The sequence below is a fragment of the Stegostoma tigrinum genome, chromosome 11 (genome assembly GCF_030684315.1).
Source record: "Stegostoma tigrinum isolate sSteTig4 chromosome 11, sSteTig4.hap1, whole genome shotgun sequence".
Lineage (NCBI taxonomy): Eukaryota > Metazoa > Chordata > Chondrichthyes > Orectolobiformes > Stegostomatidae > Stegostoma > Stegostoma tigrinum.
Window position 1 is genome coordinate 49432052 of NC_081364.1, and position 21796 is coordinate 49453847.

The following is a 21796-nucleotide window of genomic DNA, read 5'->3' on the forward strand; positions in this document are numbered from 1 at the left end:
ATTGGAACCTGGGTCCTCAGAACATTAGCTGGGGTCTCTGGTTAGTGATAATACCACTAGGCCAACCTCTCCCGATAGCAAAATGAAGGAAAATTAGACATGTGTGAGGATTGAACTGGGACATCTAGGAAAGGCAGGACATGTCATATTGGTATAAAATATTAGATCGCAGTTGGGTAACGAAGACAGAAGCAAGACTAAGAATAGTTTTGAGTGGCACCTCTCCTTGAAAATCTACAGCCTAGAGTGGATGCATTATTGGCAGCAGCCGCTGCTCCTGCAGGTGCTGTTGACTGATGCTTGTCTCAGGCTGAGATGTCTATCACAGGGTCTTTGGTCCCGGGGAAAGCCTGCAGCTGCTCAATTAAGTGCTCAACTGGCACTTAATTTGGTCAGCTTTCCCAAAAGGTAGTGATGCAGTCTCCTGCTGCCACTTCAGAGCCCCATTCCATTCATTAAATACAGCGTTCTGCAGAGGGATCACTGGACCCAAAGCATGAACTGATTTCTCTCCATCAATGCTGCCAGAGCTCCTGAGCTTTCCTGCAATTTCTGTTTTTGTTTCTGATTTCCAGCATCCGCAGTTCTTTCAGTTTTCATCCACCATTAAATGTCTATCTCCAAGGATCACTTCTTGCAGTTTGTTTTCTACACCAAACACCTCCTAAGTTAAAATGGGCCAAATTTAGTGATTTGTGAATCATTCTTATAGTTATACTTGTACCATTTATTGTTCCTTAGTTATAAATAACTCAGTAACAATAGAATATCAGGAGGCTACCTACTGGGTGCAAAGTTAGATAATGATACAATGAAATGATATCCTCTTTTGATACAAACTAGGTGCAAGTATTGATCCAAAAGCCAAACACCGGATGCTAAAAGTATGGCAACACTGGTAGAGAAAGAAATAGAATTAACTTCTTAGATCAATGACTTTTCATCAATACTGGGAAAAGTTAGTTACACAATACAATTTAAACAAGTGAAAAGGAGGAGAAAAGAAAACAAAAGGAAAGATCTGTGATAGGCTGGATGTCAGAATGGATGAAATGACATTATTGGTGGGACAAGGCCAAACAGAGTGGTAATGGGACAAGGAAAGAAACAGAAGGATTGTCTAGACGAGGTGTGAATGGCAGTATGATGAGCAGCTGCTGTCTAAAAATACAAATAAAATCAAACCAAAAGCTGCAAAAGAAGCAAATTGAAGCAGAGATTACAGTCTGAAATTATTGAACTCGATGTTAAATCTCGAAAACTAGAAGGTTCCTCATGGAAAGATGAGGTGCTGTCCTATAAATTTCATTAGACACTGCAAAGCCCGAAATATCAGTGTAAAAGAAAGGTGAAAAATCAAATAACAAACACCTGGACACTCACTTGTGGGTTAAATGTCGGTGGCACATAAAACATTCACATAAAATTTGTTCGGTCTCATCAGTGCAGATCATGGTGCCCAGTTAGTTCACTGTGTTAAAATAAAGTGTTTAATGCCAGAGTGCACGTGGCTGCTGTAGTTCTTGGGATCTGTCTTCCCATTGTGGTATAATTGCATAAAGATGTGTGGAGATCCATGATTAGTAACTATCTGACATCAAGGATGCTATGTGAAAAGGGAGAATGTAAATTGCCCATTCCTAGTTGCCCTTGTGAACTACTACAGTCTGTTTGGTGTTTATACGTCCACAGTTCTGTTAGAGATTAAGTTCCAGGATTTGACCATCTGCAATAACAATCAGCAATACTGAAGGAACAGCAAAATTTCCCAAGTAAGGATCGTGAGTGGCTCGGAAGGGAACTTGCAGGTGATGATATTTCTGTGTGTCTGCTGCCCTTGTCCTTCCATTGGTAGTGGTCATGGGTTTGGAAGATGACGTTGAAGGAGTCTTGGTGAGTCATCACAATGCATTTTGTAGATGGAACACACCACTGCCACTGTGTGTCAGCAGAGGAGGGTGTGAGGTTTGGGATGTGGTGCCAATCAAGCAGGTTGTTTTTTTTCTGAATTATGTCAAACTTCTTGTGTGTTATTGAAGCTGCACTCATCCAGGCAAGTGATGAATGTTCTTGACTTGTGCCTTGTACATGGTGGCCAGGCTTTGGTGAGTCAAGATATGAGTAACTTGTCTCATGATTCCTAGCTCTGATCTGCTCTTATATCCACACTATTTATGTAGCTAGTCTAGTTTAGTTTCTCGTCAATGGTAATGCCCAGGTTGTTGACAGTGGGGGATTCAGTGTTGGAATGTCATTGATTACAAAGTGGGAATAGTTAAATTGTTCTTATTGTAGATAGTCATTGCCTGGCACTTAAGTGCCACAGATTTTATTTGATACATGTCAGCCAAAGCCTGGAAACTGTCCAGTCCTTGTTACATTTGGACGTGGGCTACTTCAGTAAATGAGAAGTTGCAAGCCATGCTGCACTTTGTGCAGTCATCAGTGAACAACCCCACTTCTGGCCTTGTGATGGACAGGAGGTCACGCATGAAGCAGCTAAAAATGGTTGGGACTAGGACATGACCCTGAGGAACTTGCGTAGAGATTTCTTGAAACCAAGGTGACTGACCTGTAACAATCACAAATATTTTCCTTTTTGCCAGGTGTGACTCCAACCAATGGAGAGTTTTCCCTTTATTCCCATTGACTCTTTTTTTAGGACCGCCTAATGCCACACTCAGCCAAATGCATCCTTGCTGTCAAATGCAGTTACTCTTCCCTCAGCTCTGCAGTTCTCCATGTTTGAATCAAGGCATTTTTTTAATCAAAAAACTGACTGGTCGTGACTCAACCGAATAAATATTAGTGAGTAGATTATTGCAAAGCACATGCTGTTCGACAACACTGTTGATCGCACTTTCCAATTCAGGGCAAAAATGGCATCAATATACAGTCATCAATGTGTGTACCCTTACAGCATCTTTTTTTTAGTTCTGAGTAAGTAGTTGAAGGGGATGTTTTTCAGTGTGAGAACATTTTTAGCCAGGCAGAGGTTACTGATTCTTGAATCGATATTGGTGGTCGTCCATTCATGGAAGAAGTAGAGAACTTGCAATCCTTCCTGTTGCAGATCAAGATGCAGAGAGATTGGCCGTCCAGAGTGAAGATAAGATGATTAGGGCTAGGAAATTTAAAATTATTAAAGCAACAGAGGACATTGGAAAGTGTCACAGATGTAGATTGGAAGATATTGAGTGAAATTCACACCAGGTAATAACAGGCTGAAACTATTGGTCTACCAGAATAGTAGATAACAAAGTGTGAAGCTGGATGAACACAGCAGGCCAAGCAGCATCTCAGGAGCACAAAAGCTGATGTTTCGGCCCTAGACTCTTCATCAGAGAGGGGGATGGGGAGAGGGTTCTGGAATAAATAGGGACAGAGGGGGAGGCGGACCGAAGATGGAGAGAAAAGAAGATAGAGAGAAAATATAGTGTTTATGATCTTTGGAAAGAGACGGAAAAACCAGATTGCTCAATGTTAAAAAGAAATGACACTCGTCATTGGATAAACAGTCGGAGCCAAAAAAAATCAATTTTTTTTTGGTCAGACTCCTGCAGCACAACCTAACATCAGAACATCTGAGTTGTTCCATGAATAAGTGCCAAAACCCCATCTTCATATTAATGGAGTCTTTAGGTTTAAAGGTTACAGGCCATGTGAGGAAGACCTTCAGAGGTTAGTGACAAATGTGATGACAATGTCTTGATGCTCAGTGGTGGGGTCATGATCCAATTTAAATCAGGAAGAGAGTTAGCATTTGGCCTTGTGAGGAAAGAGGTTCATTCTCCAGGCGATAACAGCACCGCATTGTCCGTTGAGCGCATGGCAATGTTAGAGTTAGATTGAAGGGAATGGAGTGCAGAAAAGTCAAAAGGAGACAGATTAGAGTGAGTAGGGGAGGCAAAGAAATTTTGACAGCTGAGCTACAGCCAGCGGTTCTAAATGAACAGATCCAGACAAGGTGAGAAGCCAGAGGAGGGTTTCAGGTGGAGCGTGAATGCTGAAGATCACAAAGGTCTTCCTCACCAAAGAACAGGATGAGAAGGCAAAGGCCTGGAAGAAAAGCTTAATGGTGTTTCAGAAAATAATCCTTGTGTGGAATAGCTGAACCTGAGTCCAATTAAAGTTGAAATCCAGATTTCATCTTAGTTAGGCTGGTGAGCTGCTAACACCATATCCCATCAGGCATCTTGCCACTAAAGTTGACATCAATTCAAGGTAATTGTCGCAGTGGCAGTGGCACATTTGCTAAGACCTGTAGAGGAGGGAGGTGATCAAGCAGTGGCCTGCAATAGTATTGAAGTTTGTTGTGGAGTCAGTAGGAGCAGGAGCGTCCCTTACTGTTCCACATTACGTAGATTTTCTTCGCAAAACAGACCTTTTTGATTGCAGGCTTTATGAGCTGTCGATTCAGCCATATGTAGGCTTGAAAATAGTTCAGTGCTGATATTCCCCCTTTTTAGGCCAACCTAAATTGCAATAGGAATCGTAAAGTAGGCAATAGGCTATATTGTTGTATAAACAAAATGCCTGTTTCAGGAATGAGTACTGGCCTCATCTTTTACAAATATGCAAGGTAGCATTCTTATGTTGAGAATGTTTACACACAAGTCACCCACCATATCGGATCTTTCTAGTGCCATTTCTACTCCTATATTGCTTAAAATTGTGGAAGAACTTGCAAAAATGTTTATGTAGAAACATACAGCAGTTGAATTCTGTAAAAGACCATACAGCATACAGCAGCTGAATTCTGTAAAAGAACATAACAATTTGTGCAGTTCTGTAAAGCCTCAGAAATGTAAAGGTGTAAGATTGAATGAGTTATGCTCACATCAACCAAAACAAATTTTGGTTGTTCTCTGTCACAGTCCCTGCCTGTGAGTCAGAACCTCTGGGCTGAATTTTTTTTTTTAGTAAGTCTGAGTTACATTGAGATTTTTGGAGAGTTGCTTGCCACGAAGCCAAACAGTTTTCTCACTGTAACTTATCAAACTCTCTTCATTAAATACCTACACATTCCCCGTGGCATCTCTCATATATACAGTCTCCACCACCACCTTACCACATGTCATTCCCACAACATCTTGCCACTCAGCATATATCTGGGAATTCATCAGCATTCCTAGTGCCCTAACCATCTTTGAAAGCCCATCGTGCACCTGAACAAACACTGTCAGTCTGGACCTGCCCAGTGCAATTCTGACATTTGCCCTGGCTAGAGCAGACAGAAGGAAATTGACGCGCTATTCTGCAGACAGCGTCCTGGCGGTCCTGCTGAATGGGATGATGCATAACCTTGTCATAGAGGCCATGACACTAGGCCTTACCTGTCTGGTCTGAGGTTGCCACCAGATTACAGCAGTCTCAGTCATCCAGAGGAATGCTCAGCATTGTAGGAAGAAGGTTAATGTCATTCTCCATTCTGCCAGCATAAGTGCAGCCGTGCTTTTTCCAGTACCATGCACTAAATCTCCTGCACCCCCCATTCACCAAGCCACATGCTCTACTACTCTCGGTATTGCCTGCAACTTCTTCCCCACTCACTCTCACCCGAACCCCCGATACTACTAACCCTTCAAGCCCTCTATGCTGTCTGCTTGTTCAGAACAACTTCCCAGCTGCACCAACAGCAATAGATGTGCCACCCACTTTCATCTTTTGTAATAATTAGCCTCCTTGCATTCCATGAGAAAAACGCCAACAAGTGACAGTCCTGACTTAGGCAACACTCTGTTTGGGTGGTCAGCTATTAGATACTGCCCATGATGTAATGCATCAGGACCCTCTGAGTGAAGGCTATCCCTCTTGATTGAGGCCTGCTTAAAGGTATAATAAGCTTTCTGGTTTTGTGTCCATGGTAAATGGCAAGACACAACCACAGTATGAGCTTGGGTATCTCTGGCTGAAAGGGCAAAGTGTGAAAAGGCAAGGCAATGATGTATTCATTTAGGTGGCTTCACAGTCAGTGAGCACTTTGACAGTGAGGGAAAAGCCAGGAGATGCAGCCTAGTCCAATTCGTGAACTGGGTATATGTCCATATTGCACAATGACCTTGCTGCAGCATTACAATGATAGTTGGAAGGACAGAAGAGTACTAATTGCGGGTCGAAAATGTGTCATTCAGGTTCTTATAAGCTGGCAAGTGTCAGACACCAGTATCTGTGGATGTGGGATGCGTATGACCAATGTCAGTGGAGCATGCTTTGAAATGTTGGTGCCCTGATTCAATCTCAGAGGTCATTTGGAGCAACCAGCAAATTAAAGCCATCAGGTACTCACTCTGGTTTCTTTCCTGTGTTTTCCCAATGTCTAGTTTATTTGGAGAGTTTGGTAAGCTGGGAAGCTGAATATTATGAGGTGAGTTGTGGTGTTAACAGGGTGTTTAACAGCCAATAATGAGTGTTATTTACACCTCCGCTTGTGAAAAGCATGGAAGATGACGCAAATTGCTACCATCGTCGAGATGGGTTTCACCAGACTTCTCATCCGATCGTGCCACAAATGTCACCATAGTCCACATCACTCAGACCCCTATAAGATTCCACCCTCTGGATTTGAGTCCTGCGTCAGGATTTATTGGCCAAGAACGATACCTTCATTATCATATCCAAAATGAATACGAGCCTGCAAATGCTACCAACATACACTATGAACAGGCCTTAGAGTGGGAGAGAGCCCTGGTCATATAATCAGTCATCACTATCCATAGCTACAGGCTACAGCACGCATGTAAAAGTATATGTTACAACAGCAGTTTGGACTCACTGAATGATCTGTAACTCACCACCACTTTAGAAAGTAACTACATTGTGAAAGTATATCAGCAAGCATAATTTACTGCATTCAGTGTATTTCAGCAGAAATACTACATAAGTAATACTGCAGTACTCCTAATCAAGCAGCATTTAAATGTTACATAATTGCTAATGCAGTTCTATTAACCAACTTTGGAGCTAGATAATATATCATGAATCACAGTATGATGATCACAGAATTCACAATAGTTTCATTGCAATCAGTTACAAGTTTGGTCTGATTCTCCCTAATCTGAAACTAGCTGCATTGATGCAAAGTCTCTGCAATGATGTAACGTTGCCATATTCTCAAATATGTTGACATTTTATTGTCACAGGATTTATTAGTCATCATTAAGCATGCATCAAATAAATGCTGTAGTATAAAAGTGGAACATTTCAGTTCTATTAATCTTACAATTGTGCCTGATTAGAATTCGTTGCGGGAAGCTCACTATTGTAGAGAAACATTTCCCTGCATCCAGCTTATCCACAGACCACTAATGCAGACATAAGGAAAAAACAATTATCTTTGTTTTGTGGACAAACCAAGATGTCACAACTGGAATTTCACTTGGAAATATTCAAGCTTTGGAATGATTATGTTAACAAATGACAGGGTTAATTATTCAAATGAACAGGAGGAAAGTATAAGCAGATCAACTGAAACTGTTCTTCATCTGATAACACTGTGTTGCAGTTCCATTGAAGCAGTTTTTTTACCTCACTGAGGTGCCCGTTCTTCATGTGTGAAGCCATAATTTAAATGCCAGCAGCATTTGAATTTGGAAGGCGATAACAAACCTGATCCTGTCCTTGCCTCATACCCACAGATTTCCAACGTTGATACTGGGCAGAAGCCAGGATCTGAGACTCTAGCAGACTGTTTTCCCTGGCCTCTCAAAGGATGATTAGGCCAATTGGTATCACTCCCACCGTCATACCCAGATAAGAGCCTCTAATTCTGCACAAGAAAGGATATTAAATGTGCAATGTTATTGGTTTATATTACTCTAAGTGCATTGATCCTTAGTGAGGACAATATCACAGTACTTGAAAATACAGCAAGTGTAAATCTGCGATACTGAGATCTTGCTAGACTATCATTTGTCCCAAGTTACAGTACAATACAACTAGAATAATTGGTATAATCTGATTCTGTAATTGTGTCCTTCAGGCAACTAATATCACCCTCTTTTAAAGAAAGAGATGATTTGATCATTATCTCCTTGTGTTTTGTGGGACTTTTGAGTTTGCTGCCATGATTTACATCATAATAGTGGTTATACTTCAAAACTGTAAAGGAGTTCAGGATGTCTTGAGGTTGTGAAAGGTGTTATTATTAACACATGTACTTCCCCCTTTCAAAATAACAACAGAGCTGGAGTCGTTTATGTGATTGTAACATACGAATACAATTTTTGCCACAACAGTTAAAATTGCTGCAGAAATTACAATGAGGTTTGTGCCAGTACTTATTACAACCTAAATTACTTTGTTCAAAATGTATTGTGCCTGCAATGGCATCCCTAACCATTGTATTCATTCATCCATTTCAAGCATTTAATACTGAGACTCCTTAAACATGTATTTCAACACTAAGAAACTTTAGTTCTTATGCTGGAGAATGTCACCTTTTCTTTTTCAGCAATGGTACACAAGCTCCATGAATGTGATCTGCACCTGGTTAACAGATCGTATGGATCTACAACTTCACATCTACCAGCTAAAAATCCTCATCAGACTTGTCAAGGTGAGAAAACCCTTTTGATAAAATTAGCCAATTTTAAGTCTCGGATTTTTATGATACTAAATATATATGTAGCGAGCCATGCCTCTGGGAAACTTGCCCATTTTTGGTTAAGTATGGGACGAGTTTGTTAGGTGGCAACTAACACCAAAGAAAACCTCATCACCCATGAGTTGTTTCATTAAGAGTTAATGGGCATGTGGGGGCAGGTTTCTTGGCAAATCACTGGCTCAACACTGGTGTCCCAGGTCACCAGAAGCTGCTTACCAATCAGAAGCTGGCAGCTTCTGCTTCCTTAAGTTCACCACTAAACCAGTCTTCCTCCTCCTCAGGGGAACTCAACAATGAGAAGGAAAGACTACTTTATCTTATTGACGCTGTGTGGTAGCCACTGGAAGGGAAGGGGTAGTCGTAAACAAAGGCAGGTGGATGACTTTCAGAAGCCACACGCTTGCCCTCCATCCATCCCTGTAATTGTCTCCAGGTTGGAATGAGTAGAGGCCACCGCAAGTCATGGTTTCCATCGTTGTTGCTCACAAGGGAGGCAGGTGTTCGGGGATCTAGTGGGATAGGCCCTTAAGTGGCCATTAATTGACCTTACTTAACAGCAGGCTGAAAAGATCAATCATGACCTTGTTACCTAGAATTTTATTTTGGAGTTTAGAAGAAGGGGGTAGATTTCTGTCCAGGATAAATTCACCCAAGCGCATACCCCCTCTCAATATCGCCAAGGAGGTAGATAGTTTCATTCAATTCCCAAAGGACTGGAGGGCTAGGGCTGCTCTCGGAGAGGGAGAGGGGGAGTGAGAGAGACAGACACAGACAGAGACAGCTTGTGATGGTTTAACCTGAGTGTCGTCATGCCTAAAGCGAGTGACAAGTTTGAGAAGACAGGACCTTCATGGTGACTTCAGCCAGTACAGAAATTGAACTCATGCTGTTAGTCTCAGTCTGTATCTTAACCGCTCAACTGAGCTAACCAACCACACCCCCAATCGCTACAATTATACTTCAAAACTGTAAAGGAGTTCAGGATGTCTTGAGGTTGTGAAAGGTATTATTAACACATGTACTTCCCCCTTTCAAAATAACAACAGAGCTGGAGTCACTACAATTATAGCACAATTCACCCATAAACTAATAAAGCCGTTCTAATTTTTAAATTAAAGCTAAATAGGAAAATGGTGGCATCACTTTATATTTGAGATTGCAGTAACCATGGGTTCATTTTTGCATTTTGTGACAATTTTTGTCACTTGATATTTTTGTACTTACTGAATCTGTTTGTCCTGTAACATTCCTTCGGAGGCATACTATGACTGAATGTCAATATTTATGAAACACAAGTTGGATTCTTATTACTGACTATGGGCTAGCAACCTTGGTGCTTCCAAATAAAATGAAAGGAATAACATCCAGTTCCCCTAGTTATTCATGAGACATGTAACTGAGTAATACAAACCAGAAGGGCCCAGATTTGATTTGCAATCTGCACTGACAGAGTTCTCTGAACTCAGTTGGAATGACAGTAGGGGTGCTACAGTTAACTTCAGTATCCCCACGCAAAGATTCACATGATGATACAGAATTGAAGCAGATTATTCAGCCCATCAGATTTGTACCGACATTTTGAAAGAGTTATGCAATTAGTTCTACTCCCCAGGTCTATCTTCCTAATGCTACATTTATTTTGAAATGCAAATATATATGTAGTACTTTTCTCTCAAAATTTCTTTAGAACCTTCTTCAACCATCCTTTCAGACAATCTCAATCATGATGACTGGCAACATTAAACTAATTTCTTATTGGATTCTTTTTCCAAATTTCCAAACGGGCCAAATCTTTACTGAGCAAGAATGACACCATATATCTTTAAAAGTGCAATGGAAACCAGATGTGGAGGCCCTGTCCTATTTCCAGCAGATGCAAATGTTGCTGATGGAGCAACGTTAAGGTCATAATTTATTTAGATAGGAAATCCAAATCTAGCAGGATCATTTCAATTGATCCGAGCTGAGTTCAAATGGACCCCATTTTGGCTGGTCCAAACCCTTTAATCCACAGTGGAAGGGTCACAAACTGATGGAATAGATATAAATGCTCCTGTAGGACAGGTAATGTCGCAATCTGAATACTTTATTAAGAGTCCCACTGTCTAAGTTTAAAAAAAAACACAAGTTGCTGCCCTCAGCAATTGTCTTTTAAAGTAAAATCCTCTAATTGACTGCTTTGGCAGGTGTCCATTAATACAGGTCTTTGGTGATACTCATTCAAGTCAATTATTGTGTCATTATGAATGTTTGGCTGACTTTCAAGCAGTACTGCTTCTCCAAGGGGTTCAATGGCTGAGGAGGAGGAGGGGTGGGGGGGTGGGGATCAGATCAGGCAGTCGGTGAGGGAGGAGGTTCAGGTCTGGTGGCAAGGGGCCAGGATGGTTGGGTCTACAATGGGAGGTATCATTTCCTGGGGAGGGAAGGGAAGGTGGGCCAGGGTTTGGCGAGTATGTAGGGTCTGCAGAGGTGAGATGTAGTTGAATGTGCTTGAGATAAGTTGTGAGGTCAGTTTAATAGTTACTCAAGAGTAACTAATTGAACAATTGCAGTGGAACCATCTGAGCTGCCCGATTTAAATCTAGAGGGACCCAGAGAGGAGTGTGCAGCAGATTAGCATTATCAGTGAAGCAGACCAGTCGGGTGGACCTGTGTGAGAAGGGCAGAAGCAGTGGGAGATCAAACCAGGAGCAGAGAGACCCTTCAGTCTGTTTCTACCTGTCAGAGCCAAAGTGTAGTGTTACAGAAAAGCATATAGGTGATTGGTGCATTTTTCTGCCATGCCCTCTCTGAGTTGTCAAACGGCTTAAATCAGAAGACATTATTACAGCTGAGGAATAATGTTACCAAATTCACTTTTAAACAATTTAACATCCAAAGTAACTAAATAAATAGAATAGAGATGGCTATGCAGGTGTGTTATGATCCACAGTGACCACATCTACATCGAGCTTTGGCTGCTCGAGGAACTTTGGCACAGAGTTGATGACCTGGACTCCAAGCTGTAAACATTGAGACATGTTGCGGAGGGGAAGAGATACCAGGACATCCTGTTCAGGAGACCATCAGAGCCCTGACATTAATTAGATCAAATTGGGTCCATGGTCAGGAACAGAAGAGTGTGAATACTGGTCAGCTATGGGGATCCAGAATTCAGCTTTAGGGCCTCAGCCAGTCCCCTTATCCACCTAATTGGCATGAGATTATAGCCCCCAGCTGTGTTGGTTACCAGTACAAGGTTCAGGACATCTCTTCTCTGCTGGAGAGTAACTTGAAATGGCAAGGGAAGGGTCCAATTGACATGGTCCATTAGGTACCAACGATGTAGATTCTGCTGAGGAATTCAGTAAAAAAGCAACATCTCAAAAGTAATAATGTCCAGCTTACTACCTGGGCCATGTCTACTTTGGGATAGGCTAAATAAGAGTTGAGAAGTAGATGTGTGGCTCAAAGATTGGTGTGGGTGGAATGCATTCCAGTTCATGGAGCACTGACACCAGTACTGACAAAAAGGGCGGCTTGTTTGGAACAGGCTTCCATTGAACCATGCTGGAACCAATGTATTGTTGATTTATCTAAAAAGGGTTGTAGATAGGGGTTTAAATTAATTACTGGGTGGGAAGGGTTCAATTGAAGGGAAATTTAAAAAATCAAAATGAAGCAAGACAGCAGAAGCGTGTGTAGTCATGAGGTGAGCAAGAGCCCAAGTGTGACAAGAGATGGCAAAAAAGTATATGCAACAGTGTGCAGCAGAAGTTAGAACCAGAGTAAGTAATAATGGTACATTATAATGGTATTTGCAACAAAATAGGTGATTTAACAGCACACGAGAAAATAAATAATTATGACTTGATAACCACTACAGAGATGTGGTTGCAAAGTGACCAAGTCTGGAAGCTCAATATTCAATGGTATTTATCATTCCAGGAGAACAGGCAAAAAAAAACAGAAGGATCAGTAGCAATGTTATTAAAGGAAGGTAATCAGTGCAGTGGTGAGTAGTGATACAGGTGTAATTGACCAAAATGTGGAATCAGTTTTGGTGGAATAAAGAATAGCAATGGAAAGAAGTCACAGGTGGAAGTTGCTCATAAACTCCCAAACAATTTCCTGACTGTATGACAAATTGTGAATCAGTGAATAATGGAGGTGTGTAAAAAGGGCACTACAATTATTATTGGTGATTGTAACCAGCAGTTTGACTGGGCAAATCAGACGGACGCTGGTAACGTGGAATATGGATTTTTAGAGCAGAGCAGAGAGAGGGAGACACCAAGAGGATATATTGAGGCCCAGGGTCAGGGACCAGGCACTTTAACACGGCAGCAAGAAGATCTGTTTAGAGGGGAGTCCTAGTTTAGCAGCTGCAGCTTCAGCTTCAGGGGGGTGCTGACTGAGAAGACAGTGCCACCGCAGGGCAGTGGTAGGTTGATTGGATTGTGATCTTAAAATGTGTATTTTTTAGAAGAAGGGATTATCTGAGAAACTACAGGAATAAGTGTAAGTCAGGACCAAGACAATAAAAATAACATAAGTAAGCAAAGTATGGTAAGGAAGGTAAAGTTAGCATAAGGGAGTAAGCTTCTAGTGTTGTAGCGTTTTTTTTAGAAAAAGGCAGTGACTAAAAGGTTTAAGAGAAGTGATAGCAGCAGAGTTTGTACCTGTGATATGCTCCTCCTCTCCTACATGGAAAATCATGGAAGCTTCAGTGCCCTGATGGCCACATGTTCAGGAAGTACGTCCAGCTGTAGTTACTGCATTTCGGAGCTGGAGCTGTGGAGTATCCGCAATGCTGAGTATGCCATGGATAACATGTTCACACTGCAGATGAAGACTGAAAAGGCGGGAAGACCAAGCGGAGTAGAAAAAAGCAGGTAGTGCAGGAGTACCCTGTGGCCACCCCCGTTTCTAAATAGATAAACCACTTTGGATATTGTTAGGTGAGAAGATTGTGCAGAGGAAAGCAGTGAAAACCAACGACATGGTGGGTCTGCTGCACAAGAAGGCAGGAAGAAGCACAGCAGAGTTATTATGGTGGTAGGATATTCAACTGTAAGGGGAACAGACAAGATTTTCTGCAGTTATAAAAAAGATTCCAGGTTGAAATGTTGCTTTCCTGGTGCCAGGGTCAAGATGTCACTGAGCAGCAGCAGGACATTACAAAGGGGAGGGCAAACGGACAGAGAACATTGTCTATGTTGGTACCAACAACGCAGGTAGATAAAGGAATTAGGTCTTGCGAGCGAATTTTAGGGAGCTAGGACGTAGACTAAAGAACTGGACCAAAGGGCAATGATCTCTGGATTATTTCTGGTGATAGTGAGTACAGAAATGGGAGGTTAATGCAGATAAATGTGTGGCTGGAGAGATGGTACAGGAGGGAGAGCTTTAGACCGCTAGACCTTGGTCCTATTTTTGGGGACAATGGGACCTGTATAAGGTCAATAGGTTACGTGTGACCCAGAATGGGTCCAACATCTTGGCAGGAACATTTGCTAGTGCTGTTGGGGAGAGTTTAAACTGACTTGATGGGCAGGGGGACGCAGTTCAGAGAGAAGGTTCAGCAGGGGGAGGTGTATGGCCAAAATTAGAAGAAACGGCAATTGAGACTGGAGGGCGCAGAAATTATCGACCTGTTAAAGCACAGGGAGTTTGGCAAGGTTTGATGGTATTTATTTTAATGCAAGGAGTCAGACAAGCAAGGCAGATGAGTTGACGGCACAAATTAAAACATAAAGATATGGAGTAGTTGCTATCACTGAAACATGGTTAAAAGAGAGGCAGGATTGGCAGCTCAAAATTCTAGGATATAGAGTCTTCAGACAAGACAGGGAAGGAGATCAAAGAGGAGGGGGTGCCATAATATTGATCAGGGAATCAAGTACACCAGTAGGGAGTGATGACATCTTAGAAGACTCATCAAATAAAGCCATATGGATAGAACTTTAAAACCAAAAAAGAGCAGCCATATTGTTGGGAGTGTACTAACAGGCCCATAATAGTCTGAAAGAAATAGAAGAGCATATTATGCAGACAAATTCCAGAGAAGTGTAAAAGTAATGGGGTAGTGACAGTAGATGTTTTGAATGTCCCTGGTGTTAACTGGGGCTGTCATAGTGTGAAAGGTTTAGGTGAAGTGGAATTCTGAAAATACATCTAGGAGAGCTTTTTTAAGCCCGTATGTAGAATGGCCTACAAGGGAGGGAATGGTCCTGGACTTCATTTTAGACAATGAAGCCAGGCAAATCTTTGAAATATCAGAGGGGGCGCATTTTTCAGAAGCAATCGTAATTCCATTAGATTCAAGATTGTTCTGGAAAAAGACAAGGATTTGCCTAAATCGAAGTTCAAAACTGGGGGAAGGCCAGTCTTAATAAAATCAGGTGTGATTTGGTCAGAATGGATGGAAGGAGATACATTTGAGTAAATTTATGTCAGAGCAGTAGAACACATTCAAGAAGGAAATGGGGAATGGGCAGGGTCAGAATATTCCAATAAATACAAAGCATGGAACCAATGAACCCAACAAACCCTGGATATCCGAGGATATACAGGGTTGGATAAAGAGAAAAAGAGAAGCTTGTGGCTGGTACCAAGAGCTTAAAACAGCAGCCCCCTTGGAGGAGCACTGAATGTGTAAGGACAGACTAAAAAAGGAAATTAGGAAAGCAAAAAAGAAGGAAAATCCTAAGTTATTGTATAAGTACATTAAAAGTGAAAGGATAACTAGGGAAACAGTAGGGCATATTAAGATTATAGTGGTCATTTTCGCATTGAGTCAGTGTTCGCTAGTTAAAGGACAATGTTGGTATTGAAACCAGGGAGAAGGACTGTGATATAATTAAAGAAATGAGCATAGACAGGGAGGAGGTTCTAAATGGTCTGGCAGGCTTAAAAGTAAATAAGTTTGCAGAGCCAGTTGAAATGTATCACAGGCTGTTGAGTAAGGCTGGGGAGGAAATGTCAGGAGCATTGGCAATAATTTCAAATCCTGTCTGGCCACAGGAGAGGTGCCGGAGGGCTGGAGGTCAGCCAGTGTGTACCATTATTCAAGGAAGGAAAAAGGGACAAACCAAGTAACTACAAGCCAGTCAGTCTAACTTCAGTGGTGGAGAAACTATTGGAAGCAATTCTGAGCGACACAATTAATCTGCACTTGGAGAGGCAGGCATTGATCAAGAACAGGCAACATGGCTTTGTTAAGGACAAGTTAAGTCTAAACAACTTGTCTTGAATTTTTGAAAATATCTGTAGATGGGACAATGAATTTGACATAGTCAACTTGGACTTCAGCAAGGCATTTGAAAAAGTCCCACATGGGAGACTGATAATGAAGGTAAGAGCCCGTGGGAAATTTAGCTAATATGGATCCAGAATTGTCTGACTGCCAGGAAGCAAAGGGTAATGGTTGAGGGGTGTTTTTGTGACCAGAAGCCTGTGTCCCTTGGAGGTCAAAGGGATCAGTGTTGGAGCTCTTGCTGGTTGATATAAATGATTGAGACTTGAATGAAAGAGGGTTGATCAGTAAGTTTGCAGATGACATGAAAATTGGTGGGTTATAAGTAATGAGGTGGATAGCCTTCGATTACAGGAAATATAGATGGGCTGGTCAGATGGGCCGATAAATACAAATGGAATTCAACCCAGAAAAGTGTGAGGCAATGCATTCAGACTGTACAAAAATGGCAAGGAAACCAGATGAATGGTAGGACCTTAGGAACCACCAAGGATTGCTGGGACCTAGGTGTGTATATCCACTAGTCAGGTCGGTAAAGTGATTAAGAAGGCAATAGAGATGCCTGCCTTCAAGTGATGTGTATTGAGGTGGGATTAATCAGGAATCTCATAGTTAAGAATCTACTTACAAGTTGAAACCACAACACGGTTGAATTTCAGATTCTGTTTGAAGAGAGCAATTCCAGTCTCAAATCAGTATTCTCAATTCAAGGAATGGCAGGTAGACAGATATAAAAAAAAATTGTCTGAAGCAAGCTGTGAAAATAGATTAAGAAGAACATCAGTTGACAATCAATGGCAAACATTTCATAATGTTCACCAAAGATTTATTCTGGTTAAAAAGAAGAATGAGAAGAATGTTAATCCTACTGTTATCAAAAGCAGCCAAGGAGAGTATCTAATCAAAAACTACGGCACACGAAGAGGCAAAAAGCAGTGCTAAGATTGGGATTTTTTGAGCTTGCAATGGATGACTGAAAAGCTAATAAAAAGAGAGAGAATTTATCATGAAAGTAAACTGGTGAAAAATATAAAATCAAACAGCAAGAGTTTCTATGGGCACGTAAAAAAGAAAGAGAGCAGCTAAAGTGTATGTACAAGTCCTAGAGTATGCAAGTACAAAGTTGACTATAGGGAACAAGGAAATGGCAGATAAATTAAACCAGTGTTTTGCATCAGTCTTCGTGATGGTCTATACTGTAAGCATCCCAAATATATCAAATAAGGAAGGTGCTGATGGGAGGAAAGATATTGTGACAGGCCCTATCACGAAGGGCAAAGTACTTGACGAGCTAATGGAATATAAGACCTAGACATCAGGACAAGATAGCCTCCATCCCAGGGTTTTAAAGGATGTGTCTGCAGAGACAGTGGCGACATTGGCTGAAATATTCCAGAACTCAGCTACATTACAGGAGGGTTCCAGTGGATTAGAATACTGCTAATGTGGTGCCCTTGTTTAGGAAAGGAAGTAGAAAGCACAAAATTATAGGGCAGTTAGCCAAAATCCATCATTGAGAAAATACTCGTTGATTAATGAACAAAGAGCAGGACATTTAGAAAAACTGAGTCAACATCGTAAATGGGAAATCATGTTTGCTAAATTTGCTAGGACTCTTTGAGGATGTAACAACGAGAGTCAATTAACTGTAGCTGTCGTGTATTCAGATATTCAGAAAGCGTTTGATAAGATGCTACTTTAAAGGTTAATACACAAGATAGGAGCCCACAGTAATAGGATGATGTATTAGTATAGATTTAAGATTGGTTATCACAGAAGACAACATTAGTGGGTATTTTTCAGGTTGAAAAGATGTAATTAGTGAAGTTTTCATGAGTCAATCCTAGGGCCACAATTATTTATGATCTATGTTAAGGAGGAGGGGGTAGAGTGTAATTTATCCATATCTGCTGCTGATACAAGGTAGGTGGGTATGTTATGGTGAAGGTATAGGGAATCTGCAAAGTGATATAGATAAATTGAGTGAGCTGGCAAAACTTGGCGGGTAGAGTTTAACACAAGAATCATGAGATCATGCGTTTTGGGAATCAAAGGCAGACGATTATTTAAATGAAGAGAGACTCCAAAAAAACATGCAGCACAAGGGAGCTAGGTGTTAGCATGCATCAAACACAAAAAGTTTAACATGCATTCATACTAAGAAATTTAGAAGGCAAGTGGAGTTTGGCCTTTATTGCTCTGGGATTTGAGTTTAAAAATAGGAAAGTCTTGTTACAACTGTACAGGGGATCAGTGAAGTTACACCTGCTGCACTGTATACAGTTTTGGTCCCTGTATTTAAGAAAGAATATGTAGGCATTGGATGCAGTTCAAAAGAGATTCTCAAGGCTGATTCCTGAATGAGGCCCTGACTTATCTAGGACAGCAAAACAGGTTATGCCTTTATTCTTTACAGTTGAGAAGAATAAGGGATATCTTATTGAAAAATATAAGGTTCTAAGGGAAGTTGACAGGGTAGATGTTGAGAAGATGTTTCCACTGGTAGGAGAATCTCCTTGGGGACATGGTTACAACATAAGGACACAGATTTAAAACTGCAGTATGAAGAAATTTCTTCTCCTAGAGGTTTGGAATTCTCTCGTCCAGGGTATTGTGGAGATTGGATCACCAAAAGTATGTAAGGAGGAGGTAAATCATTTTTTTTAGAACATCGAGGAGTTAAGGGCTCTGATGAGCTGGCATGAAAGAGGAGTTGAGGCCCGGTGCAGGGCAACTATCTGTGATTTTGTACAATGGTGGGACAGACTTGTGGGAACAACAGGGAACAACTCCTGCTTCTGTTTCCTATGTTCTTAAAAAGATACATTTGAGTTCCAGCCATAGGAGAATTGCCCAGAAGAATTTTAAATTTCCTCAGCAACTCTCTCAGAGACGGCTACAATAAGGATTCCACAGGGTCCCAATGCACAACTCCCATCTGCATTTCAGAAACAATTATTTTGCCATGGAAAAATCTGGGCTATTGACAACCGTGTCAGCTTGACTTGCCACTTTTGTAGAATATAGAAAGCTAGGGTTTCTGTTTCTGTTTATATCGACTGATCATTCTTCTTTCTTTCCTGCCTTTCTGAAAGCTTGCTCAAGCCAAGTGTCTACACACAAAGAACTGATCATTTGTGTGAGATGTTGCAGGTGACCTTTTTTAAAGAGACATAAGATAGCATCATTTTTTTTCCAAGTTTTACTGGTCTTCCAAACTATTACATTTGAGATAAATGTAGAGTACTGTACACCTTTTTTGATGAATGATGTTCTAAAGCTAAAGGACACATATTCAGTTAAATGTTCCCTTTGGTGAATGTAAATGTGATTACGTTGGATCAGCCACCTGTTATGCAGTGTGTCCCATTGTTCTTTCCATTAAAAAGGAATATTGGGAAGGTGTATAGCCGGTAACCAGTCATATATCATCCTTGAATAGTGTAAGATGCTCAAACAGTTAATCTTTGGATAGACAAACTAAGTTGTGTCAAAATGCTTTCTTAATTATTCTGTGATCTTCTGCAAATGAATGAGCATGCCAAGAAACCAAATGGCTTACTCCTGTTCCTTTTCTAAGATTTAAGTACAAGCTTACTGTTTATGGTGCTCGGGTAAAAATTTCAGCACTATTTTGCATACGTTGATTTGACCTGGTAGATCCAAATGTTCCTGAACTAGTGAGAGGAAAATTATTACAATACTTTGTATAGTTAAAGGAAATACTGAAGTGCATGAAAAAGAGTATGCATTATAAATAATAACATTGACATATATAATTATGCATGAAAATAATGATGTCTGTAAAAGAATTGACTGAAACATGCAAAATAAATAATGATCAGCTACGCAACTCTTGTACTCCTGCATATATTAATGGTACCATGTTAAATTTGTGTGTATCATGTAAACTGTTAAAAATGTGTTTGACCCAATGATAACATTTCTGTCTCTCTTTCATTGTACATTAACCACTGCAAGGATTATTGCTGTTGTAAATGAGATCTTATTTTCTATGTGTTTCCAAAAAAAAACAAGCTCCAAGCTGAATTGCAGCTTCATTCTATGAATATCAAAAGAAATGTAGGAATTGCAATGTGGATTGTTAATGCCTGCTGCTAGTTGGGTTAAAAGATTACTGTTTAATCATTGGGAAGTTTACTTCCAAAGATTTCAGAAAATAAACAGAAGATTTGGTAAAATAAAGCTTGAAGAGGCTGATAGGGGGTTTTCATAAGTTCTGATGATCAGTTAAAATGAGAAAAAAGGAAAATAGTCAATTGAACATAGCTGAATTTTAATGTAATAAAGCTCTCACCTATATCATATGCTTTTAGTAACAACTGTGGCTCAGTAGCAGTACTTTTGGCCAAGAGATCATGGATTCAAGTCCTTCTGCAATGACTTGAGCACTAATTTAGTTTGACCTTCCAGTGCACTGCTACAGAAGCCACTTATATTCACAGATAACAAAGTGTGGAGCTGGATGAACACAGCAGGCCAAGCAGCATCTTAGCTTTTGTGCTCCTTAGATGCTGCTTGGCCTGCTGTGTTCATCCAGCTCCACACTTTGTTATCTCGGATTCTCCAGCATCTGCAGTTCTCATTATCTCTATGTTCACAGATGAGCTCTTCACAGTAATCCAACAAAGATTGCCGGCCCAAGTGTGAGGGTCTGGCAATGGTTGACATATTTTGAATGAGATGTTAAACCAATATCCAGTGTCAATTGAATGTTTAAAAAAAAATCATATGGCAATATTTTAAAGTAGGAATTCTTTCCGCTATCTTGAGAGTATTTCTTCATCAGCTAGAACCTAAACACAGACTATCTGGTCTTTATCACATTTCTGTCTTTTACATATTGCTTGCCACGTTTCAGAGCTTACAATTGCATTGACAATAGAAATATTTCATTGGATGAAAAACACCTAAGGATGTCCCAAGGTAATGGAAAGCACTATATAAGTGCAAATACCTAATTAATTTCTTCCTAGCTGTAACACAAGTACACTTTATGAAGACTAAACAGCCTTTCTCGTTTACTTTTTCTCCACTATTTCCATTACTGTATTTTCTTCATGTTAAACACATGCCTAACTTGCATTTTCTAATTCTGTTTCTTAAATTAAGTTGTAGGGAGCCACCAGCCCAAGATCTGTCAAGACTCTCACTGACCCATGTTATGGCTGCCTCTTGCGTGTTAAAATTTCTGTAAAGATCTCTAATATTTTTAAAAACAGATTTTAATTTCCAGTTGACACTTGAAGAATAACACAACAAATTTTAAATCTTCTACTGTGCAATTTTTATGGGAAACATACTTTTAACTGCAGGAAGGAACATTTCCCTCATACAATTATCTCAAAATCACACTCTCTGTGGAGTTCCAGTTCATATAACGAACAGCCAGTTTCTAATGAGTGTGCATTTTGCCAAGTAATAACTTCAAGTAATCACCTCCAGGCACTTTCCTCATTTTTGTTTTAGTGTTTCCTAAGTTCACTACCTCCAGGAAATCCTGTCCAGTGATTCTTCCCCTCTGGCCACATCAAGATGAATCTGCTAGAACCTTTAGAAGGCTGATCAAAGTGATGACTTTGACAAAAGGCAATCTCAATCCCATAACTGGCTACGCACAAAACCAAGCAGTCCAGTTTCCATCCCAGTTTAATACATCGCACAAACTTCTGCTAAATCAGAAGAACCCCTTTATTTTTAAACATCACAATGCCTCGGTCCTGAAATTTCAAGCCAAAATCTTTCTAAATTTCAGCAACCTTACCTAATCCTCCCAACCTAAGGATACCCCTCAGGCCAGTACCCCTGATTTTGTCAGAGTAAATTAATACAGATTTCTAAAGCCCACATTTGCTGGAAGCTCATTCGCAAATCAATCTCGTCAGTAAGTGTCACCTAAATTTAGTTCATCTTCTTTTTCTTTGCAAATACCT

At 40.6% G+C, this 21796-nt stretch overlaps 1 protein-coding gene and 1 long non-coding RNA gene across 11 annotated transcripts in view; one reads left to right on the forward strand and one right to left on the reverse strand.

Annotated features, from left to right (window-relative positions):
• Window positions 1-21796, forward strand: part of cadpsa (Ca2+-dependent activator protein for secretion a) — a 491603-nt gene that overhangs the window by 463693 nt on the left and 6114 nt on the right. For all 10 annotated transcript variants that reach the window (XM_059649938.1, XM_059649939.1, XM_059649942.1 and 7 more), the window contains one exon: window positions 8453-8557. In XM_059649938.1, the coding sequence (XP_059505921.1) occupies window positions 8453-8557 (105 nt within the window). The remainder of the gene's footprint in view (window positions 1-8452; window positions 8558-21796) is intronic.
• LOC125460482 (uncharacterized) overlaps window positions 1-21796 on the reverse strand; it is a 134010-nt gene that overhangs the window by 66368 nt on the left and 45846 nt on the right. The window lies entirely within an intron of this gene.